A 25,438-nucleotide genomic window follows, 5' to 3' on the forward strand; every position below is an offset into this window, starting at 1 on the left:
CAGGTGGAAAGATTCTGAGGAACGAAGATCCTCCACCTGTTGAAGGAACAGCAAGGAGGCTAGTGGGGCTGGAGCAGTTAGCTCATAGAAGACAAGTAGGAGGTGTGGTCAGGGCGGTAGTGGGGCGTGGGGGTAGGAGGGGGAGAAGAACGTTCTCCTGGGCCTCGCAAGCATTCCAAGGACGTTGGCTTTCTTCTGAGTGAGAAGGGCTGGGAGCCACAGGATCTGCCTTAGGCTTTGTCAGGATCCCTGTGGCAGCTGGGAGAGGCCAGTCTTGTCACCTTGTTGGTAAAGCCCACTCCTTACCCCCTCCCCCCGCTGTGGGTGTAACGCGACGGGTTTTGCCTTGTGGGACTGGGGTGGAGGAACGCACCACCTCTGTTCATGGTACTGAGCCGTCGCCGCCCGCCACGGTGTTTATCACAATCCCGGGGCACCCATGGTTCCTCGCTGGTTCTTCAGCTGCCTTCAGTTCGAAATTTTTCTATCATTGAAAGAAAATGGGGTTCATCTAGGGGGCAGAACGGATAGCGCCAATAGTGTTATTCCAACTTGTGTCCTTGAGTTCATGTGCTTTGGGAAGTGTCGAGGATGTGGGGACAATCACATCCTTCCATTGTTCGCCCTATCCCATGTCTCTCGCCTTCACCCTGTGACTCCCCACCCCGCCCCGCTCCCACCCCCTTTTCACTGGCAGGGGGAGCCCCCATTCTCTTTGCTGTGTCGTCCGTGCCACAAGGGAAGATGTTTCTTTTCTCTGCAGGGAGGATAACGTGTGGGTGAACGATTTGAAACCCAGAATCTCCTTCACCTTCTTTGTCACTTTACCTGGAAATGTGTCTGATATCATTCCTAGAGCTGACGTGGAAGAGGCCATCAGGTGATTTTACTTTCAAACAAGCTCTCTAAGCGGGAGGGAGGCTGATGAATGCACCCACGACAAGGGCTTGTGGTTTAGTGTGCTCTGTGTGCCGGGCACTGTTCTGAGTCCCTTTTCAGCTTAAAGACTGGGGTTTTAATTCCAGAAGGATCTCTCTTGATTTGGGCTCCTCCGTACGCAGGCTCTTAAACAGTTAGTGGAGTATAAGTAGTTGATTTGGGAGGTGATCTCCAGAAGCTCTGAGAAAGAAAAGTGCACAGGGGCAGAGGATGGAAGGAAGATCATAAATGACATGTTATCGAGCAAGGGACCGCGGTGAGCAACTAGAGCTCTATGGTGCCGGGGAATTCTGGGACACTGAGCACATCATGCACCTGAACTGTCCATCCGCGCTGGGGTATTTATCCGCCGCCTCCCACCAGCCATTGGTTGCGAAGTGCTGGCTGGTGCCATGGCTTCCCCGGCAGTTCTGGTGTGCAGGCCGGGCAGCCCCTTGTGGCCTGAGAAAGCTCTCGGGCAAAGGCAGCATGTACTGGCTGAAGAAGGTCTGGCCTGCACGCGTACAGAATGGTAAATGCAGAAGAGACATGGACACGTATTGCCAGCATTTGTTGTAGGGACTCGGATGAAGGAATCGTTTCAGTAACCAGAGTTAGAAACGAGGTGGGCAAGAATAGGATTCCTTAGCTGTCGCTTGGCCTCGACACTAGGAGAGGGACTTACTGTGGGCAGTGAGCATCTAGAAGGAACGATTGGCCCAAGGTGCCTCGTCTGTTTCCCCAAACAGCGAGAAAGAACAGATCGATGACACTAAAAAAAAGGCTTAAGATACCTGCTGCTATGGGGGAGCCCGCTAGGTGGCCCTCTTGAGCCGCTGTTCATCTCTGGAAGCAAATCCAAGACCTGCCGGGCAGAGTGGGCCTGGAAAATCTGGCTTAGTTGGGGTGTACAACCCACCCACATCCAGAGACTTCACCGTCGGCCTCCAAATGACTTGTTTCTGTCCTGGGGAAAAGTGGCAGCTGAGATCAGCATTAAAGAGCCCAGCCCTCCTTGTGAGCTGCAGAGGGTCCCAAATCTCCCGTTTCCAGAATGACTTGAGACGAATTCAGGCTGAGGTTACATGGCTAATTCTGCTCTGACAGATCTCCCTCTCTCCTTTTGACCTCCTGACCTGTACTACACCCAAGGGTAGGAGGATGGGCTGCCAGACCCTTGGGCTTTCAATTCAGAATATTCTCAATTTCCCTAGTTTTGGTTTTTAAAATCCCCTCCATCCTTTTTTGCTCTCTAAAATTTAGCCATATCCCATCCCCAGTGCTGGAGAAATTGGCGAAGACCCCTCTCCTGTGTTCCTCCCCTGCCTCCAAAGGCCAATCACTTTTATTTGGAAACTACAACCGTCAAGACTTGGGTATAGGACCTGGTTGATTTGTAGAAGAGATGGACCCAATTGTCCTTTTCTGTTATCTGATATAAAGTCATTGTACACCTACTCTGACAGAAGGGAAATTCTTGCCAAATACGCTGACTTTGCCTTTACAACACAGCAGTCATGGATGAACAAACACCAGCCAGTTGCATGTTTCCACACTTGCAAACCAATTTTCCAAGGAAGCCGTTGCCAGACCTAATCTAGGCTACAAGATATGAAAGGTGCCTAATTGTCAGATCTCGTACCTTTCATGGGACCTGGCTATCGCCTTTGATTTCATCGCTATTTGAGGTGTACAGTCTTAGGCTAAGGCTTATCACATCCTTTCGGGAGCAATGATGTAAGAAGTAAATAATTACACACAATTCTGTTTTGCCTAAGTGTTTTTGCTTTTGGGAATAGGATGTCCCGGGGCCGTATCAATGATGCTTTCCGCCTGGATGACAAGAGCCTGGAGTTTCTGGGGATTCAGCCAACACTGGGACCCCCTTACCAGCCACCTGTCACCATATGGCTGATTGTTTTTGGGGCCGTGATGGGAGTGGTGGTGGTTGGCATTGTCCTGCTCATCTTCTCCGGGATCAGAAATCGAAGGAAGTAAGTGACCCTTCCTAGACTTACCTTATCTTAAAACAGAAAGGTTTAGGGAAAACTAACTGGAAAATTTGCAGCAAGTGGTAGGTTGTATAACCCAATTACTTTTTTGGACAATTTTGCACCTAAATATTCTGATGCATCCCCTAGAAATTTCCCAGATTTCGTCAGCACTTTGCCTTCCTAGCTGGCGTGCAATGTTCAGCCTAGGGCTTTCGAGTGAGACCGGGGCAACTCCGTCCTGGCCACAGTGTCCTTTCCCTACTGCCGGGAGGTCCTGCAAACTCGGGGAGGGGAGGCAGGCAGGCTCAGGGGATTATCCGCACTCCTAGTCTTCCTTGGTCTAGAAGTGACCCCGGAGACTGGCTCAGTGATGGTTGGCACTGTAAAACCATTCTAGAATGAGCTCTGCGATTCGCCTCAAACTGCCACACTTCCATCATCTTCATTCCCCCTCAGGTGGCCCATGCTCTCTGTCATCCCCGTAGCTCAGGGGCCACAGTGCCCTCTCATGTGTTCTTGAATGGGAGATCCAAGTCCAGTGAGGATTTAAATCGCCAGAGACCTGATTTATAATCTTGCTCTGCCACTAGATGGTTTTTCTGACCTTGAGAAATCACTGGCTTTCATTAGGCTTATGTAATTAATGTTAATAATATTTTATAGCACCTACCAAAACTGTGCACACTGCAGGTTGCCTAAACGTGTTCATGATGGAATTTTGACATGCCCTGGTCTATTTTGCTCAGTTCTTTACTGTGGAGATTTTTAGTTCCCTAAAATAGCTTCAGTTAAGAAAATTAGGCCTTGAATGGAATACATTCATATGGTTAGAATTATAAAAACTCCAAAGGATACCCAGAATCTTCTTGCCACCCTTTGCCTCCAAGTTCCCTTCCCAAAGCCAACAACAATTATCAGTTTCTCAGAGACCTGTCTGCGGTTGGAGGGTCTGCGTTTTTAGTAAGGCCACCCTCAGGTGATTTGTATGCACATGATGGTTTGAGAAGCATTCTTACTTTGCACATGAGCTACTTGGGGAACCTCCTTCATGCCGCATGCTGGCTACCCTGCTCAGTACTTGGACGCATTAATAGTCTCAGCAAACATATGATGTCAATATGTAATTATCTAATTATCTTCATGTATGTATCAAACTGAGCTTCAGAGAGACCAAGTCACTCTCTCAAACTGACATGGCTTGTCAGTAACAGATCGGGATCCACAGCCGGTCTGCAAACCTGGTGGTTGTGCGACAGAGCTGTCCGGCTCTGGTCTGGACACTTGGGAAGCTGATCATTTAGTAGGGAAGCTCTTTAAAAAGGAGGCACTTGGCTAAATGACCACTTCGTTTCTAAGTGACCACTTGGTTTCTATAAAGAATAATCCTGGCTACTATTTGTGGAGGCTTGTGTGCTGGGTACCGTGAGTGCTCTGCCAGCACCATCTCCTGGACTTGGCAGAACCGCCATCGTTTTCCAAATAGGCAAACTGAGGAACAGAAGTGCGCTCTCTCTGACCCTGGAGCAGATACCCTAAGCAGCCTCCCACGCTCTGCCAGCCTTCCCGCCAACCAATCGTGGGGCAAAAGGAGGGAATCTCATGCTCTCTAGGGGTTCCCAGTCCATCGGGAGGGGATAGATTCACCAACGAGCGATTTGATGCTGAGGTGTCAGAAGCCTGGGCCAGTGGGGTCCAGGGGAGGCCAGGTCCTTCAGCAACACTATACCAAGGTGACTTCGCTTTATTTAACAGGAACGATCAAGCCAGAAGTGAAGAAAATCCTTATGCCTCCGTGAATTTGAGTAAAGGAGAAAATAATCCAGGATTCCAAAATGTTGGTGCTGTTCAGACTTCATTTTAGGAAAACCTGTTTGATTTCCTCTTGAGGTGATTTTATTGCATGCAAATGTTAATTTTATGGTACAGATAATAGGAGATTATAAAGCTGTCATTAGATATCAAAACTATGGCTCTGGGCAGGAAAATTTACCCCAAGAAGACATGCCTGAGGAGAGGGCATCTTCACTGGCTTTCAGTATTTATTTCTGCCTCGAGATTTCACTTCTGTTCATGTTTGAGAGTAATAGAGAAAAATGTGTCTTTGGCCTCACCGGCTGTTCGGGGTAATGGAAGTGGAAATGTCTGTTGCCTGGCTGGAGTGGAAAGAGAAAAGAGGGATATATGGTGGGAGCAAGTGGGGCCTTCTATGGAGCCCAGATGGATCGCTTTTAAGGACCGTCTCTGTGAAATGGCGGATCTGCAGGGAGCGAGAATGGCACACGCTGTTCACTTAAAGTCAAGTGTAAAGGATGGCACGCTCTTTCACATTAAGTTAATCTAAGTACTATAGTGATTTGCCCATAGCGGTGAGTGGACTGGATCATGCCTTCTTCGGGATGACAGGTCTAAAGAAGAGAGAAGAATCCAGAGAGCTGGTCACAGATGTTGCCTTTTCACTTCCATCCATGCTTGATCATCATCTCCCTGACAATGTAAGACTAGCCCCAGGGGCCTCCTGGGACCTGCCCCCCCAGAGCACACCTGATGGAAACTCACTTCTGTTGTTCTCCATGGAGTGACTAGAAACCTCAACTGAATGTCCTCCCCGGAAGTGGGTACCCAATCTCTTAAATCTTGTATTCACCCACAATGCCTGAGTACTGCTGAGCACAAAGCAGACAGTCAATAAATACTGACTAGATTCACACTCCTGAGGTCTCACGTGTACTTACGTGCTGGGGCTTCGGGGATTCTGTCTGCTTGTCACTTCCACGGACAAAGTTGCTGTCTGACTGCCTGGGACACTTGACCTCTCAAATGTCTTGGAATGTGTCCCAATTTCTTAAATTGCTTTAGTGTACAAAGTGGCTCTAAGATCAGTCTAAAGAGGGGTGTGTAAGATTGTTGACACTGTCCAGTTAGGAACCAAGCCTAACACTCCTTTTGTAGACCTCAGAATCCAGCCCGGTTCTGAGCACAGCATCCACTACATACCTGAAGACGGATTCAAAATTGATGAAAATACCCCAACTTTACCCTGCAACTCACTCTCTGTGGTGACCAGCATAATGTTAGAGTAACTCTGTACTTAATACAGTCTATGGAGAGGGGCGCCTGGGTGGCTCAGTCGGTTAAACATCCGACTCTTGATTTCGGCTCAGGTCATGATCTCAGGGTTGTGGGATCGAGCCCCACATTGGTCTCCATGCTCAGTGGGAAGTCTGAGATTCTCTCTCCCTCTCCCTTTGCTCCCTCCCTCTCACTCTCTCACATGTGCTCTCTAAAATAAATAAATCTTTTTAAAAAATAAAATAAATTCTATGGAGATAATGGTCATGGTGAATCGGTTAGCCAAGTCAGGAGAGGATGACCTTTTCTTCACTTCCAAGAGCATGTAGGCAGTCCCCTGGCTTAAAACAATAGCCGTAAATGCTAAATATCACCACTAAACATGGTTAAATAGCATTTTCAAAATTATGCATGTTTTATGTGGTATGAGTATTGTTCCTTTCCTTGGCTCCTCCTAGCATCACTGGGCCGCTTTTCTTATAAACCTCTACTGGTATCTTAAAACCTTCCTTGACTTGATGTCGGGAGCCAGGCTTCTAAGCACTGCTTCGGTTCTTTTCATAGTAGACGATTCTGTACTGTTTGAAATTTAGCAATAAGTGTATATTACTTTTGTTACAAAGAAGGTTGTTTTTAAAAAACCAAATACAAAGAAATAAGGAGAAGAAAGGAAAGCAAACTTCACGAGGGCCTGTTGAGGAGAAGAGGAGTTGAGTTACTGGTTCCTTCTTTTCCCTTGGGTAGGCAAGAGCCCTGTCAGACAGTACTTGCTCAAGAAATGTTCGCTGAATGTTATTCATGCCCTAGTGGTTATTTTAAAGTTCCATTTCATTGTAAGGTGAGATTTGTGCACCTCTGTAAAAAAAAAAATAGAAAACTATCAAAAGTCCATTCTTCTGAAAATACAGGAATCTGCATGTATGTGTTAAGAAACAACCAAGAGAGATCACTGGAAATAGCTGGGAGGTGATGGAGTCAGTGGGATGAGACAGAATATGAGGATCTCTTAAGGGAGATGGTTAACTTCCATCCAGAGATGAGGAGCAGCACTTAGTGTCTTTTCAGTATAATTGTGCCTCCAGTGGCCTTTCTCTCTCCCTCCTTGATGTTACAGAAAAGACTGTGAAGTGCTTCAGAAGAGATGAAAACCTATGGGCTCAGCAGTGGGCCGTGAAGGAGAGGAGTCCCAGGAATAGTGTAAAAGCAGAAGTACCTTTTAGTAATCACCAGGAGAAACTGAAATAATACTTCCGTACCTTTGTGTCAAGATAGAAGACTGAAATAGAAATGTCAGTCACCAAACTAGCCAGGCACCCCAGAGCCCCAAACTCAAGGATTGAATATGATTAGAAGGCAGCAATCAATTCTAGAAATAAGACTGTGGTTACACCGTATCCAAATTGATAAGGATTAAAGTTAAAAAAAGGCATCAAGTTTACCTTAGCATCTTTAAGAATTTGCTCTATGTGGAAATATATTTAATATCTTCTTGAATGATACTATTTAATTTTAGTTTTATATTTGCATGGCATACATATATGACCCAAAGAGTCTTTGTTCTAACCTAGAAGTCAAATGAGAGTTGAGTCATTTAGATTGAATTACGGACCACCTAATGCTGCCCCACTGTATAAGGAGGTCCTCTAGGGCAGGGGTGACTGCGAGGAACATCTGGAAGCTTAGTTCCTTAGGAATCTCTGTGTGTGTTTAAGGATTTTATTTGTTTATTTGAGAGGGAGAGGGAAAAAAATGAGCAGAGTGGTGGAGTCAAGGGAGAGGGAGAAGCAGGGAGCCCAACACGGGACTCGATCCCAGGACCCCGAGATCATGACCTGAGTCGAAGGCAGATGCTTAACCTACTGAGCCACCCAGGCACCCCAGGAGTATATTTTAATGAACTCTCCTTTTGATTTGCATACATGGTAAAGTTTGACAGCATTGAAACATGAAGGCAAATGTCCACATTTTGGTACTTGTTAATAGCATATTTAATTATCAGGATAGTGACAATATAAGGAAAAGAACAAATATCCAACAAAGAATTTTTTAATTCGATGCAGTCTTTACAAATGGTACACCCTCTGTCTACCACAATCAGAAAATGTGCTTCTGCTATAGGCTGGGAAGTGTAATAATATTAAGAGCAGCATACACAGAATTACTAATTTGACCTAAATTTCAAGGAACTCTTTTGTTTCTTACCTTGTTCAATTTCGAGATAATACAACAGGCAAACAGCACACAGAACGCTATTAAGAAGAACTAGCTAAATTACATTGTCTGCGTCTTGCTACTTTCCTTAAAAGGAATGAAAATGTTGGCCAGCATTTACATTCGTTCTCATCAGATCTCCTGATTTCTTCTTCAAGGTTTGTCTTTTTCCCGAAGTGGTTCAGTGGAAGCTAGGAGTTGCTGAAATGTGGGACGCTTTTCTGGAAGCTAAATAAAAGAAAAACCCAATGGCTTAGTTTATGAAAGTTAGGATTAAAAATAAAATATAGACGATATGTATACCTCAAAACTAAAGCTAGTGACTGTTTAAGTGTGGAAACACTATGGACATTTCCACTAAAGACAAAACAACTAGAACCCTAAGAATTGGAAAAGAAACAGTAAAAATATCTTTATTTGTGTAAGATATGGTTGTATGCCTGGAAAAACCAGGAGAATGAATGATAGAACCGACCCAAATGATAAGGAATTCAGCAGGAGAGCAGTATGCAAAATTAACATATAAAATCAATAGCCTTCAGGTACATGTACAAGAACCAGCCAGAAGACACAATGGAAGAGAAAACTCCATTTAGAAGAGCAATGACACCAAAATAAAATACAAACAAAAATGTACCTCCCACCCCAAAATGAGGACAGCTTTAAACACTGCTGAAAAATACAAATGTAGACTTATGCACATAGAAAATCATTGCTTGTTCTTGAAGAGGACAAATCAATATCACAAGGATGTCAAATTTCCCTAGTTAAAATATAAACTACAGTCTCCTCCAAAACATGAACAAGTTTGTTTCAAGCTGAACAAATTGATTCTCTAGTTCATGGATTTTTAAAATATGCAGAAATAATACCTGAAATGAATATAACACTGTAGGTTAAGTACACTGGAGCTAAAATTTAAAAAATTTAAAAATTAAACTCAGTTTTAAAAAATGTATGTAAAAATAGCTAGGAAAGGTATAAAAAAAGGTGAGCAATGAGGGAGTGCTAGCCTACCCAGGATTAACACATATTATAAAATCTCTATAATTAGAACAATGCAGTGCTAGCACATGAATAGAGACCAGAGAACAGAAGAGGGAGTCCCCAAATAATCCCAAATACATATGGAAATTTCCTATGTTAGATATTTCGGCACCATTAGATGGTATCTTGCCCCTGGGAATGACATGATCTTTAAATGATGCTGCAGCAAGCAGGTAGTCAATTAGAAAACGAGATCTTTGGATCCATACTTCATACCGTATACGATAACAAACACAAACTAGATCAGAGATCTAAATGTGAAAGAATGAAACCATAAAAGTACTAGAGGAGAATCTGAGTGAATGCTATCATAATCAGGGTCTGGGGAAACCTATCTAACTTTAACTCAGTTTCCAGAAGTAATAAAAGCAAATATTAATAGAGTCAATCATATTTAAAAAAAAATCTTTTGCATGGCAAAAACTACCATAAATTAAGAGATAAGCGACAAACTGGGAGAAAATATTTACAACAATCACAGATAAAATACTAATCTCTTTCATTTATAAAGGGAACTTTAAAATCAAGGTGAGGGAAACAAAAAACTTGATAGAACAAAAGGAAAAGATATGCCATTTAATTCTCAGAAAGAGATACCCGTGCCCTTGAAAGTAAACCTGAATTGTAATGAAAGATGTACATATAAAAGCTGCAGTAAAATGCCATTTCTCATCTATCAGATTGGCAGAAATCCAGGAGCTTGACAATGGTCTGTGTTGGTAAGATGGTTGGAAAATAGGCACATTGATGGAGGGGCAACTCCTGCGGAGGGGATTTGTATGCTCCTTTTTTCATAAGAAAGAAATGGAAACACACACACACACATATGCATTCTCACTTTTGTGCAAAGAAGTATGGGAAAGATAAATTGGAATCTAATGAAAATCGTGAATGTTCTAAAAGTTGTGAAATAGAATATTTTAAAAGTGAGGGACCAAAATGTGCAAAACACTCACTATATGCAGAACCTTCAACTGGGGATTGTCTCTGTGCAGACCCATAGTGTCGTGGTTAAGAGCAGGGACTCGGAGACTAGCCAGCCTACCTCTTACTAGCTGTGTGACCTTGGGCAAGTCACTTAACCTCTCTGGGTCTGTTTCCTCTTAGTTTTGGTCATGCTGGTACCTACTTCATAGTGTGTTGCCTGATGAATAAATGGGTTAATATTTATGAAGTTCTTAGAACAGTGCTGGATGTAAGTTGTTTGTTAAACCGTTAGCACCTACATTGCTCCGTTGCTGGTTTTAAATTACAGACACTTGAGGGAAGGGGCTCGGGGCCGTTGTACCCGCTGCACAGCAGGTGTTTTCCCTCATAAATGACTCGCCCAGTGGTGTCCTAGGCAACCGCCGTGGATGCACCTGATGCCCCTTCCAGCCCCGCCCCCGCGGAGCACTTGCCTCGTGCCAGCAGCTGTACATGATCTGGTAGATGGTGTCCGATGCCAGTTGGGGCCGGTAGAGTCTGTGGCCCTGGGAGACCTTCACAACCACCTGGGAGTTGTCATACAAGTCATACGGCTGCTTCCCCAGGCTGAACACTTCCCACATCAGGATCCCTGCGCCACACGAAGGGCGAATGGCAGACAAAAAGGAAAGAGAGCCCATGGTCAGAAGGTACAGAGTTTGTTGAACAAGCCTCCCACACCAGATCAGGAAGGCTGTGGGGCAGAGCGAGGGATCCCCGGGAAATGAGTCCTAGCAAAAAGGACAGGGTATAGAGGGTGGGACTGTACCATCACTTCTGGAGCCCAGGGTCCCCTTCTCCATGTTCCCGGGGACCCGGGTGCCTGTTCTGGTAAACGGGTCAACGGCAAAGGCAGCCGCATCGGAAGCTACTTGGGGTCAAGATTCTTGGGCTGTTTCAGAGAGGCGGCTGGGGCCTCGTCCACCCTCAGAGTCAACCCCCGGCTCCCACCCGGAGGAGTGACTGACTGAAGTCCTCGCCCTTTCTTTCTCTCTGACTTGGCAGTGGTGTGCAACAATTTCAGTGCACCGTCAAATTGCCTTCCTGTGGAAATTTACAGATAAAATCATTGACAAAATTCCTCCGTTTTGCCTCGGTGGTTCCTAATACTTTGTGGGTCAGGTGTCCTTTTGAGAACCTGATAAAAACCATTGGCTCTCTCTTCGGAAAGTGAACACACAGCATTTTTGTGTTCGGTTTCTGGATGTTCGTGGTGTCCTGAAGCCCATCCAAGGCCATTGCAGACTCCAGGTTTAAAAACCGGGTTCTGGTCATGGTGGTTGAGGGTGGAAGTGGGGTCAGTTAGATGTGGCCTTTGAGGCTCAGTTCTGCCGCTTAGAGGCTGGGTAAGTTTCTCAGCCCTTCTCGGAGCAGGTTCCCTGTCTATAATAAGCCGATATTTGCACATCATAGAGTTGCTGTGAGCATGAACTAGGATAAGACATGCAGAGTGCATAAAGAGCACCAGGACACTTTAAATGCTCTCTAAATGGTGGCCAGTGTGCTGTCGTCCTGACCAAGCCAGAGAATTTCTTTTTTTTTTTTTTAAAGATTTTATTTATTTATTCATGAGAGACAGAGAGAGAGAGAGAGAGAGAGAGAGGCAGAGGGAGAAGCAGGCTCCCAAGGAGCAGGGAGCCCAATGTGGGACTCGATCCCAGGACCCCAGGATCATGACCTGAGCCGAAGGCAGACGCTCAACCATCTGAGCCACCCAGGCGCCCAAGCCAGAGAATTTCAACAGTCAGCCAGCTTCGAAGCTTTGGCAAGCCAGAAATATGTAAGAAGGAAGAAAACTATTCTAGAACCGTAACTGAAGCACTAACTTCAAAATTTCTTTGACTTTTAGGGCTACAGATTTTATGTAAAATATTTACAATAAGGCACTATTACAAGTTGCTGGGGCTGTATTTTTTTTTAACAACCTTCTAAAACAACCATCCAAAAGTTCTGTCTTTGGAAGGCTATCCACTTATCTCAAAAGTAATATCATTGCTTCAAATATCTGTGGGGCCCCCTCTTTGAGAATTGCTTTCAGAGGCCCTGGTTCATTTTGAATATCCTCACTGGGGACAAATTACTTAAGAATGGATTTAGTTTTGGGAAATAGCCAGAAAATATCTGGAGCCAACTTCTAGGGCATAGGGTGAGTAATCAAGCTGGGCAATGCCATTTTGGGATCAAAAACAAGCTATAACTCTTGAGTAAGGATACTGATTTTTAAAAGCATCTTTCATAAGGCATATCAACACAAGGAGACTGAAACTAGTTTTGACAAGTTAATCAGCCTGAAAGGGTATCAAGTATTCACCACAGTGCTATCTTTGTGGTTTTTTTTCTTTTTCTGTGTATGTTGGATTATTATTTTTTTAAGTGAACGATACTACTTTTCCAAAAGTAATAGTTATTTTAAAAATGTACAAAATCTGACACAATACAGGAACGAATGGGCATGGCTTGTTCCAATAAAAATTTATGTACAGAAACAGGCCACCAGACTTGGTCCTGAGCCAAGGTTTGCTGACCCTTGATCTAGCGATGAATTTTAATGAGGACCCTAGTTGAAATTAGTATGGGCTAAAGACAGCACTGAGTTGTGTTTGGGGTTTGCACCAGGCATGCCCAGAGGGTTAGTCGCTTCCAAAGGGAATGGTGGTCACGGCTGCTTTCACGCTGAAAGTTCATGACTATATCTCAAGCCCTTCAACGTTTTGGACTTCACGCAAACTCAGCTCTAATTCTCAACGACTCCTTTAAAACTGTTAGCATTCTTCAGTGGAAGAGTTTTTATCTCCTATGGTTTGATACAAAGCTAGCAGGATGCGGATTTTGTACAATACGAGGCAGACATCCTGATACGGGCCAAGCATAGGTCACCATCATCTTCAATCTCTTGCTTATCTTAGGCCATGAAGGTCATTTCGCAAGTGCTCGGGGCTTTTGCTAAAAATGGATGTTGCTGCTCTTGTGGTTTCCGAGCTTACGAAATGGGGCTGGGGCCCGTGTGGCCACATTCTTACCAAACGCCCACACGTCGGACTTGCTGCTGTACTTGAAGTAGTGAAACACCTCTGGGGCTGACCACTTGACCGGAAACTTGGTTCCTACCGAGCTGACATACTGGTCATCAAGAACATACCTGTGGGGGGAAAACATCAACACAGACCTCAAGTCACTTGGCTGTGCCCTCTGTGGCAGGTTGATTAAGGACACAGAGCCCCGCAGTCTCAGGGGAATGCCTCGGTTTTCTAGATCTTTTGCTCCTTTCAATGTGTAGCTTAGCCCAAGGCTGCTTATGACTTGTAAACCTTAAAAAATTATACCTAACTTTGCAAATACCAAAATCAGAATGCAAAACGTTTGGGAAATATAGAAAAACACAAAAATGTCAAAATCAAATGACTCAATCTCACCCTGAAGATAATTTGTAATTCTGTCATTCAAGATACATCTTTGCTTGTACTTTCCAATCTTTTGTTCTACATATAATATGCACAAAATTGGGTTTCTGTCGTACTGAGGTTTGCTTTTTCCTTTAACAACACAGCAAGAACACTTTCCCCGTGTGGTTACATTTTCTTCTGCGGCATCATGTTTAATGACTGAATAGCATTCCCTCTTGTGGATTAACATCATCTGGTTTCACCTTGTAAGTTGCTTCTAATCTGCTGTTATAAACAATGATGAATGACAATATCCTCTGGAGATACCGAGACCATAAAAATATATATTCAAGTATATGCACTATATAATAATGATAAAAATAGAAGCAACCTCAATGTCCACATGTTGAAGAACAATTAAATATGCTATAGCACATTAATGCAGTAGAACAGTATGTGGCCATTATGAAACAAGATAGCTCTATATTTACCAAAATAAAAAAAATACCCATGGAAAATGGGTGTGTGCAGAAGTAGATATATATAGTGTAATTCCATTAAAAAATATTTTTAATTCCAGTATAGTTAATGTACAGTGTTACATTAGCTTCAGGTGTACCATATAGTGATTTAACACTTCCATATATTACTCAGTGCTCCTCAAGGTAAGTGTACTCTTAATCCCCTTCACCTGTTTCACCATTTTTGTGGGAACAAACAATAAATGTACATATTTGCATATATGATTGGGTATACTTAGAAATGAGGTATGAAAGGACATCTATCAAATGTGTTAGCAGTAGTTACTCCTAGTGCTGAGAATAAGACAAAGGGGTGGGGGCAGATTCTACTTTATACGCTATTGCTATATTTCTTACAATAAGCATATATTATTTCTATAACTAATAGAGGGGAACCCCATATGCTTGCCTAGAAAAAAGCAAATAAATAATGACTCTTAAGAAAAAAGGAAAATGAGGGGTGCCTGGGTAGCTCAGTCGGTTAAGTGCCCGACTCTTGGTTTCGGCTCAGGTTGTGATCTTTACGGGAAAACTTTACACACCAAAAATGTGTTAGAGATATTTACTGTTAAAATGTCAGAAAAATCTGGTTTTGAAAATATTAATATTATGTGAATAATATATTAATATTTATTTAATATATGAATATGTTATGAATAGAATAGGAATATTAATAGCAATAATAAATTACACTTTCACAGGATTACATAAAATACCTTCCACACTTCCCTCCCCCAGACCCCCTCAGCTCCTCTAGACACCACAAGACACCCAGAAACTACTCTGGCACTGGGTCCTGTTCATGGCTTAAACCTTCCTTCAAATAAGTCACAGGCTTCTTAATGGTGACACCACAGGACTTCATGAGCAGCAGGGCCTGGTGCATGGCTCCAGGATTCCTTATTCAGAGCAAGACTTTGTGTCTCCCTTTTCCTAAGCTACAAAGAACTTGACGGTATATTCCCTGGATGCTTGCATAACAGCCAATATTCCCACTTGGAGAACAAGGTGGGGATCAGTTTCCCTGTCCTGGGAGCTCTTTCTCTCACACTCAGAGAGCTACGCATCTGGAGTGTTGGCAGAGGGGACTCGGTGTGTGGTGGTCACAGCGATGGCAAATAGCACACAGCTCAAGGGACATCTTGACAATGTTGAGGTGTCCCAGAAGAGGAGCACTTCCCAATACTGAATTTTGGAGAAGACTTAAAAAGCAGATCCTCCTGGGGCACCTGGCTGGCTCAGTTGGAGGAGCATGCGAGTCCTGATCTTGGGGTAGTGAGTTTGAGCCTCACATTGGGTGTAGAGCTTACTAAAAAAATACATAAATAAACTTTAAAAACCCAGATCCTCCTATGGTGTTTTAGGGCTATGGATGCTGAATATAGAGCTAGCCTTAGTCAACTCTTCAGACCTCTTTGAAAATACACTATTCCTCCTCCAAATTTTGTCAGTTTATGTTGAACTGACACAACTTTATAGCTGTATTTAGTCTCTTGCTCTCTGGATGAAGCTGATCATTTTGAGGGCAGGGACTATCCCATTCATATCAGTGTCTCCCCCAAGGCCTCGGTGTTATGTGGGTACTCAGTAAATGTTTGCTGAGGGTGCCTGGGTGGCTCAGTTGTTAAGCGTCTGCCTTTGGCTCAGGTCATGATCCCAGGGTCCTGGGATGGAGCCCCACATCAAGCTCCCTGCTCGGTGGGAAGCCTGCTTCTCCCTCTCCCGCTCCCCCTGCTTGTGTTCCTGCTCTCGCAATCTCGCTCTCTGTCAAATAAATAAAATCTTAAAAAAAAAAAAAAGTAAATGTTTGCTGAATGCAAAGGCCGACGTGTATGTCTTCGTTTCCCATGTAAAACCATGAACGCTAGCTCTGAGGCTTACATAGTAGGAAGATTCAGAATAAAGAAAATTGAAGACTCTTTGAAACCGCTATCATAAAATAATTTCTCTAAATCATAAAGTGGTGATAGAATGCCAGCTAAGAGAATCTCAAAGTCTACTTTCACGCCTTACTTGGTGATAAAGAAAATTTAATGATGTGACAACAAAAGCTTTCCTAGTGTTAATGCTATGCCTATTTGAATGAATATTAAGAGATAAACAGAGCTAAAGGAGTCTTGACTGAGTTAAGAAAAAATATATAAAACATATTTATCCCAATAATCTGACTAGAACATGTTAAAGTGAATATTTATTAATATTTAATATATAATTTATAATTATATATAGTTTTTATGTATAAATTTTTATATATAAATTTTGTATATAATTATACACAATCTATAATTATGATATATGTTATTGATATATATTTTAACATAATTATACATAGTTATATATAATTATACATAATTTATATTATGTAATTTATTAATATTTAAATATAAATTATTTATTAATATTCTTTCATGGAATTTGTTTATAAGTTTAAAAAATATTTATCAGAGTTTTGAAAGAAGGAAAAGGGACTTTGGATAATTTCTGAAGAACAATCCCATCTTCCAGGTGAAGAAATGAGGCAAAACATGTTTCCTAGGTGGTCAGAAGTAGTATGGGGAGGGAATCCAGGTTTCGAACCCCCCAGTGCAGAGCACGTTCCCTATCGCCACGAGGCCCACAATTCTGCCGGCATGTGGATGTGAATGGAAGTCCCTCTTCCACAGCTTGCCCTTTGGGAGCTGAGCTGGAGCTGGCTTACCTTGTCATTCCAAAGTCAGACACTTTCACGGAGAGATCACTGTCTACCAAGCAGTTCCGAGCCGCCTTTGGGGGAAAAGCAAAATTACCAAGTAGTAAAAGTGGCCAAGAATCTCCCCAGATGAGAATCCAAGATCTTCCTTCTCTCTGGCAGAGTACTCACAAAATCTAAGATCGCCTATCAAAACCGCAAATGTTGAGAAGTTGTCTTTTTTCCCTTTGCAATTCTCAATTTTTCAAAATGAAACTGTGCTCCCATCTGTATTTTCACCCAAGCATCCACCCTTGTCAAACAGCATGAAGGGTATTACACATTAAACACAGAACCTCAGCTCGTCAGCAAGAAGGGAAAAGCTATTTCTAGGGGTTCCTTCTCCACCACTGGGGTACCACATGTTAACGGGCGCTTTGAAGGCATAAATTCTGGCCTAGCACACACGGCATGTTTGCTGTTCGGCACAAGAAAATCTCTAAAGGTAAATAGCAGTGCATAGTAAGTAGAACGCTCCCCACTCCCAGCCTGAGCCAAAGATACACACAAATTTCATTTCCTCCTGGTTTTGTTTTTCTCAGTGCTGGTATTCATTGACTGCTTTAGCGCTAAGCCCTTCCCGGAGCAAAGGTCAGCTTGGGTTTCATGGTTGTGACACGCACTAAAACGACCAAAGTCTTTCCTTTTTATCTGTTTTCCTCCATACCACAACACAGCTACATAAATCGTGACGGCTTCTTCTTCTCTTCCTGTACCGCAAATATTTTATTTTGAAATTGTGGTTCTTAATACAAAAGTGTCATGTGCTTGGGCAAGTCACAAGGGAGCAAAGCACAAGTGGAGACGCCCTCCTTGCCGGCCAAGGGCACCAGCTCTGGAGGCGCGGACTGTGTGGATCCCTTGCTTGCTTTGAGGGGCCCGCGACTTTGCTTACCAAGTCCCTGTGTATAAACTGATGGCTTTCCAAGAAGGCCATGCCTTCACACACATCATAGCACATTTCTAAGAGCTGGGAGGTTTCAAGTCCTTTTCCATGACTCTTCAGGTAATTAAGCAAGCAGCCATTGGTGATATATTCAGTCACTATGTATATAGGGTATTTCTTTGAACACACTCCATAGAATTTCACCAGCTTGGGATGGCTGAGTTTCCTGGAAACCACAGATTTTCAAAGATTAGTACTAAATTTGCACACTCCACTTTCCAGATGTCCCGAACATGAATCACTTGCAGATTTTTGCTGGTTTTAATGTCCCCCATTCTACTTGAACAGAGAAAGAGCGGGAAAAGTTGTGGATTTTATTCTGGGAGCATCAGCCTTTGAAGGCAAAAGGAAAAAAAAAAGCTGCCTCCTGGGTTCGCCTGTCCTACGGAGAATCAGCGAAGCAATGGTCTGTTGTCTCCTAAATCCTGTTTAGTCCCCTGGCATCTAGAGAATTTCCGTGACTGATTTGGAGGAAGCTACACACTAAAGGCAATCACTTCCATTTCACTTTCTCAGTTTTGAAGTCCAAATACTTCGTTCTCAAAAAATAATTGTATCAGAATATGAAGGGTGCAGGAAAAATGAAAATAGTTGCCATGTTACGGAAGTGAGATTACCCATGATTTTTCTCTTTTTTAAAGAAATTCATTTTACATTATTGTTATATTATCTTTCTTTTTTTCTTTTTTCTTGAGATTTATTTATTTTAGAGAGAGCAAGTAGGGGAGGGGCAGAGGGAGAAGGAGAGAGAGAGACTCTCAAGCAGACTCCCCATGCAGAGCCCTACACGGGGCTCGATCCCATGACCCCAAGATCATGACCTGAGCTGAAATCATGAGTCCAACGCTTGACTGACTGAGCCAGCCAGGTGCCCCACATTATCTTTCAATAATAAATTTAGAAAATAGTAACCACCTGACATAGCCCTTCTGGTAGGTCATGACAGACGCTCTGCTATTATGGTGTTCATCCACTTGTCCGTGTAATTGATCAATTTACAGGCTGATTCTTTAATGTTCTGATGTGTAAAGTAAATTTAAAGCCAACATGTCAATTTTAGAATTTTTTAATGAGCATTTATTAAAGTTATTTTATATAGTTATAGTTAAATAGTTATAATTAATTAAATCATTATTTTCTTCTTACTTTAGGGACAGGCCTTATCAGGTTGCTCAAGGCTATGAGCTCGGTTATGCCTCTATCAGCTATTTTAGAGAATGGCCTGGAACTCAGCATTGCTCCCTGCAGAGGGAAGGCTAGTGGTTGGACAAAGATCCCTCACCCAAAAAAAGCTGTTCCTTGAGTAAATTCAGTCACTGACCAGGGGTTACACCGTAAGCCTACAGGAGTTTCTGCTACATTTTTCTGTCCTGCAAAAGGAGGACATCACAGGTCTCCTCCCCAGTTTTATGACAGTATGATTCCCCAAGGCAGGACAGGCTACATAATTTGCAGAGGCCGGTATGAAATGAAAATGCAGGGATCCTTATTTGAGAATTAGTAAGAATTTCAAAATGGTGGGGGCCTGGGTGGCTCAGTCGGTTGAGCATCTGACTCGTGATTTTGGCTCAGGTCCTGAACTCAGGGTCATGAGATCAAGCCCTGTATCAGGCTCCCCGCTCAGAAGGGAGTCTGATTGAGATTCTCTCTCCCTCTCCCTCTGTCCCTCCCCCCACTCTCTCTCTCTCTCTCAAAATAAGTAAATAAGTCTTAAAAGAATTTCAAGCTGTGACATCACAGCAGTAAAGCAAGTGCAGAGCCCTCCTAAGTGTGGGGGCCCTCAAGAACGGTGCAGGTTGCTTGCCCGTGAAACCAGGCTTATGTTCACATAGTACCTCTGCTTCCAGACAATTCTGCAATTGTGGTCAAAGTGATTTTTCGGACTCTCCTGGTACCTTTGGTCTTCACAAAAGAATGACTAAGGAAATGGACTGGAATGTCTGCCTGGGTTTGCATCTCTGCTCTCCAACTTTTACTAGCTTGCTGACCTTGGGCCTGTTACTTAACATTTCTCTGCTTCACTTTCCTATAAAACACAGATAACAATGGCACATCCCTCCTAGGCTTCTTAGGAGGATTGAATGCATTAATATTTATAAAGTGCTCAGAGAGATGCCTGTAAGCACTATATAAGTGTTTAAAAAAATTTTAAAGTGCAATTACTCTGCAGCAGGCTAGGATTTGTGATTTCAACTATCTTTGCTCAAAATCCTGCTATGGCATTGTTTTTCATATCATGTTGATTAGTTCCCTAAAGGCAGGATGACCAGCTGTCCCAGTTTGCCTGGGACTGAGGGGTCCCTGGATCACAGGACTTTCATTGCTAAAGCAGGAAAGTCTCAGGCAAACCTGGATGGTCGGTCACCTTTCAAAGTCTGATTCACCATGTTTATAAGAAGAGGTAGAATCATTAAAATAATTCTTTGTACTTACATAGATAAGAAGAGGGGGCCAGAAGAGGGAGAGAGAAAGTGAGCACATGTGAGTGAGCAAGCTGAGAGAAAGAACACATCAGCATTGTGGACTGTGTTTGGAGCTAAGGCCTGTTAGGAAGGGTATCTTCATTTATCAGATGAGGAAAGAAGTGGTGAGAAAGGGATTCTGTCAGACTGTACTGAAGGTACCAGGAAGGAAAAGGATATTGTCCATAGGACACTGGTTTTCAGTATTGCCTTAGTCCTGGCCACTAGAGGCTCCTGCTCTTGGGCATGTGCTCTACAGAGCCCCACTCTGTTCTTCATCCCACCATGCACCTCCCCAAAGGGCAAGGACATGCCCACTCAGAATCCATGCATCTCTTTTTCTTGGTCACCCTTGGGGTACCAGGACTCTGGAATCCCCTGTCCACATAGTCCTGAGCCCTCTTCCAGGACCTGGGTGGGCCCTTCCTGGGCCAGTTCCCCTAAGAGTGAACCACGCTATTGGTGTGTCTACCCGCAACCAAGATCCTTAACTGATACGGAGCTGTTTGTGAGGGACACAGAGGGAGCTTGGATGCACTGAATGCTATGTGTACACATAATTACTGAGCACATTGCAGGACAGAGCAGGGGGTGGGAGGAGAAAGGAGAGGGGTAGAGTTGGTGTGGGAGTGGGGGTGACATGGGCCAGAGGCTGGTTTCTCTAAAGACTCTTGAGAATTCTAAACTTGAATATGGCCTCTCAGGTTGTTACGGAGGTATACTTGTCAAAGTAGGAGCATAGAACTGATTTTATTTAATGTGTCAGCTTGATTTATAACTTCTAAGTGTACCTATGATACATGGGCTCTTGCTCTAGGCCTTGCAAATGTTAGGGACAGACCTGTTAGCATGAATGTCCCTCCACTGTAAGGGCCAAACTGCCATTCCTCAGAAGAAACTTACATCATGGTCTGGGCCTCCTGGAAGAATTCGTCTTCTGACATGGAGCCCTCCTTGATCATCTTAATGGCAACATCATATTGTCCCTTCCACTTGCCCAGATGAACCACTCCAAACTGACCACTTCCCAGCTCCTTCAGGAGGGTAAGCTCTTCTCTTTTCAGTTCCCATATTCCTAATAAGGCAAGATAGACACTCTTTAGGATGAGAATAGAAGGCTTTGGGGCTGACAGCTTCCCAAGTAATTTCTTCTCCAATGAGTTTCATATTGACAATATAAAGAACAGCAAGACTTTTTATTTTAAGTTGATCACTTAAAAAGATCCTTAGTGACATGGTCTTATGACCTATTTGACCACACGATAATGCCACCAGGACAATATAGTTCTTGAAGCAGCTATAGTTCTTGACAAAAGGCTTAGAACACTCTGCCACCCAGAGGCATCTTAGAAACGTCTGGTGTCAAGACACGCTCGATGCTCTTAGCTTGGTAAAAAAAATCACTAGTGTTTTCTTATAAAGCAAACTAAACTGTGATCTGGGTGGATGTCATGATCCTAAATACACAAGGTTGAAAACGGGCTCCCCTGAGCAAGCACAGAAGCCCGGAAGAAGAAAGGACAGGCAATGGGGTTCTAGAAGCTGATGACTGGGTCTAATAAGAGGCCAAATTGGACAATCTTTTTGGTAAGGCTGAGGAGATTACAGAGTTAGGTCGGGAGGACAAAAAAGATGTTTGGGTTTTTTTTCTTAAAATGAACAAACATATTATTGCTGAAGCCTTCCTGGGCACAATCTGAATAGGGACCTTCTTCCTGTCTTCCTTCTTTTTTTTTAAGTAAATATATATATAATATATTTTAAATAAATATATATATTACATATTTTATATATATAATAAAAATATAATATATATATATAATTTTTTAACGAGAAATGGAGTTTAAGAGCCCAGATGTACGTCCATACCACTTCCCAAGGACACGGAGATGGGAACCTTGTTGGCCTTGGTCGACACAGGGTGGCGGAGTCGTGTGATCATGCCTGCAATGGAACCAGCACCATATCATCACAACATGTCACATCACATGACATCACATGATATCACACCAGGTCACACCTCTGCTTGTGCTCTCTCCAGAGTAGCCGCAAAAGCACAGAGTTCAGGATGTCGTGATGGAGACAGGAGATCCATTCTGGCCCCATTCATCCTGTAGCTGTATTGATTTGCTTGGCTTGACTAATGAGCTCAATGTAAAGCAAAAATTAAAAGAGTAGAACTTTATGTGATTTTTAAAAATCGATCAAATTAGTTGCTCGATGGAATCTTTCATTTAAAAAATTTTCCCATTTTTGTTCTATCTTTTTGTAGTCCCATATTTAAATACATATACACACAGCACATACATCTGGTTAAAAAAAAAAAAAACCAAACAGTACAGAAGGGCACAAAATAAAAAGCAAACCACTCGATTTTTAAACATTGAGCCTATTACTAGGTTGCATTAAACGGTCAAGTCATTTTCATTGCTTACATCAAGTTATGATAAAGATGGATTAAAATAATCAGTATTTATAGTGGTTTGAAAGAACTCATTGAAAAAAATGTTTCTTGCTTAAACGTGTGATATTTTCCAAGTCCTGGGAAGTGTCGCATGTGTCCTTTTTCTCTCCTTCCTTTTTCTATATATTGCTTTACTTTTTATATGAGTGGTCTCCAAATGTTTTAAATCCCAAACTTTTAATCAGCAAAAAAAAAAAAAAAAAAGCTCACTCCTCCAAAATGGCTGCTGTATTGATACATTATGTGAATCATAAAATACACTCACAATAGAAAACTTAAGGAGATTTTGAGAAAAATCTGAAGAAAGATTCTAATGTTTTCTTTCTATACCCTGTAGAGTTTCTCGTGCATCCTCTGGAGTGGAATCATTCTACTTGGAGATATTTGTTTATACAATACCTGTTGAGGGTACTTTTGAGGTGCTAGAGGTTAAAAAATACAATTGAGGAAATTGGGACAAAGGAAGAACACAAGTAAGGACCAAAATCAAAGCCAGGAGTAAGGCTATTTCCACTATGTGCATGTAATCACGTCAGACAGACTTGCACAAATTTGATGCTGAGCCCACAGATGTTTACTTGCTGTTGGAAATCCGTCCAGGCATTGCCCATAAGCGGCACTTGTCTAGAAAAGGCACTTAGAGGAGATTTCCTTTTTTTAAATTTCTTTTTTTCTAAGCTTATTGAGATGTTATGGCCATATGTAATTTTAAAGGTAAACAGCGTGATGATTTGACAGATGTATATACCGTGAAGTGATCACCACACCAGGTGAGTTCCCGCTTCCATTGGAAGGGATTTCTATATACAGTTTCACGGGTCAATTAGGCAAAATCTAAAGAGTAATAGTACCCAGTGTTGGTGAGGATGAAGGAGATTGCTGTTGGCGGGAGTGCATGTCTCTGAAAAGCATTTGAAAATGTCTACGTTTTAAATCTTCTTAACATTATCTTAGAAATTCCACTTCTAGGGAATCTGGCTACAGAAACACTCATACAGAGCCACGTGCACAGGCCCGTGCACAGAAACATCGATTGTAAAGTGAAAATACTGTATGCGATCCAACTGCTAATCAATACAGGGTTAGGTGAATAAATTATGGAGCATTCTACAATAGAATTCTATGTAGCTCCTAAATAGACTGTGAGCTATATGTATTTGCGTGGAAAGACCACTAAGACATGTTGAATGTAGAAAGCAAGCTGAAAAGTAGTATGTGTGGAATGATCTCATCTCGGTAAAAATATAATGTGCATACATACACATATATAATTCATTAATATATATAATAAATAAGTTTTAGTATCAGCACAGGAAAAAATTCTGTCAGGATAGACACCAACTTGTCCGTGGAGGTTCTCTCTCTCCAATGGTAAACAATTCTATAATGCGTGAATTTTGTAATCAACTTATTTCTATGGGCAGAAAAAGACTGCAAATATTTTTATGAAGAGAATCTCTACTTCTAAGTCACTCAGCTTACTCCATTTTTCTGGCATTTTAGAGCATATAATATTATATTCCAGGAAACGTAGGCTAAAAAACACAGCAGGTGTGTGGCTTGAGAGCATTTTTATTCTGATTTTCATGGTTCCCGATAATATTAGGAATATTAGGAGGATTGGTAGTATCCAAGAAAATTGCTATTTATCAACAAGGACCCATAAAAGAAAAACTGAAATAAATTACCTGCTGAATTGTGTTGATGATAGTGAATAAGCTTTGGAATAGAATCAAAACAGTAGTTTTCTGCCAGGTACAATTTGTTCTCAGCATTTGTATGCACATGGTAATGCTTGACAGTTCCTTTTTTATCACTAGTAAGGAAGACAGAATGTTAGATTTTTTTTTAAAGATTTATTTATTTGAGAGAGAGAGGGAGCAGGGGGAAGGGCAGAGGGAGAAGGGGAGAGAGAATTCTGAAGCAGACTTCCCGCTGAGCACAGAGCCCGACATGGGGCTTGATTCCCCCCAGGACCCTGAGATCATGACTGAGTCGAAATCAAGAGTTGGATGCTTAACCAGCTGAGCCACCCAGGTGCCCCTAAAATGTTTTTAATTATTGATTGAAGCTTGATTCAACAATGGTTAAATAATAATTTAGATGCATTTGCAAATTTTGGAGAGGGAAGGCAGAGAGCGTTTCTCGGTCTTGACAGCTGATGTTTTTCTAGAGCTACCCATGACAATTGGTAATTATGGAAGAGGGCTCCTCTCTGAACTCAGCGTCACCTTTGTGCACATACAGAATTCATGTACAATAAAATTCCAACTTTCTGCACTGTTCCTCCCTTAGCCAGTCTAAAACTAGAATCTTCCTTTGATGATTGAGAGCTGTGCAGTTCTTCAAGATCATTATTCTGAACACCAATTCTCTTTTAGGATAATAATGAATATTAAAATGTGGGAGACAAAGGTGATTAGGCTGTGGGTGTTTCACCCAGAGCAGGGGTGGGAGGCTCTTTGGGGAGTGGAGCATGCAAGATGAAATGGGTGGGGATGTCCTTTAATTCCTCACATGAACTTGTACCTTTTCCACATAAAACATATTTTTCCCGTTGCTCTCCTTTTGGAAGATAGTGGTGAATTGATGCACATCGATTTGGGCTAATCAGAAATAATATGCCTGTGTCCGATTTTAGGGTATGGCCTAGCAGCCAAGAACTGGGCTTTGCGTCCTCGTCTTCTGCTTGCTAGCTAACCTCATTTGGTTGTTACAGAGATCGGATG

The 25,438-nt window shown here is 42.5% G+C and overlaps 2 protein-coding genes across 5 annotated transcripts in view; one reads left to right on the forward strand and one right to left on the reverse strand.

Moving 5' to 3' along the window:
- The window catches only part of ACE2 (angiotensin converting enzyme 2), a 40,841-nt gene extending 35,162 nt beyond the window's left edge, over window positions 1-5,679 (forward strand). For both annotated transcript variants that reach the window (XM_021680805.1, XM_021680811.1), the window contains 3 exons: window positions 764-880; window positions 2,718-2,912; window positions 4,665-5,679. In XM_021680805.1, coding sequence (XP_021536480.1) covers window positions 764-880; window positions 2,718-2,912; window positions 4,665-4,773 — 421 coding nt within the window. In that variant the 3' untranslated portion in view covers window positions 4,774-5,679. The remainder of the gene's footprint in view (window positions 1-763; window positions 881-2,717; window positions 2,913-4,664) is intronic.
- Window positions 5,680-7,942: 2,263 nt separating this feature from the next.
- Window positions 7,943-25,438, reverse strand: part of BMX (BMX non-receptor tyrosine kinase) — a 48,418-nt gene continuing 30,922 nt past the window's right edge. For 2 of the 3 annotated variants that reach the window (XM_021680785.2, XM_021680793.2), the window contains 7 exons: window positions 24,398-24,525; window positions 21,149-21,320; window positions 17,733-17,949; window positions 16,808-16,872; window positions 13,226-13,344; window positions 10,640-10,797; window positions 7,960-8,420 (listed from right to left, as the gene is read on the reverse strand). In XM_021680785.2, coding sequence (XP_021536460.1) covers window positions 8,346-8,420; window positions 10,640-10,797; window positions 13,226-13,344; window positions 16,808-16,872; window positions 17,733-17,949; window positions 21,149-21,320; window positions 24,398-24,525 — 934 coding nt within the window. In that variant the 3' untranslated portion in view covers window positions 7,960-8,345. Of the gene's footprint in view, window positions 8,421-10,639; window positions 10,798-13,225; window positions 13,345-16,807; window positions 16,873-17,732; window positions 17,950-21,148; window positions 21,321-22,114; window positions 22,190-24,397; window positions 24,526-25,438 lie in introns of all 3 variants that reach the window. The other variant, XM_021680774.2, reaches the window with a different exon arrangement.

The sequence above is a fragment of the Neomonachus schauinslandi genome, chromosome X, assembly GCF_002201575.2.
Source record: "Neomonachus schauinslandi chromosome X, ASM220157v2, whole genome shotgun sequence".
NCBI classification, from domain to species: Eukaryota; Metazoa; Chordata; class Mammalia; order Carnivora; family Phocidae; genus Neomonachus; species Neomonachus schauinslandi.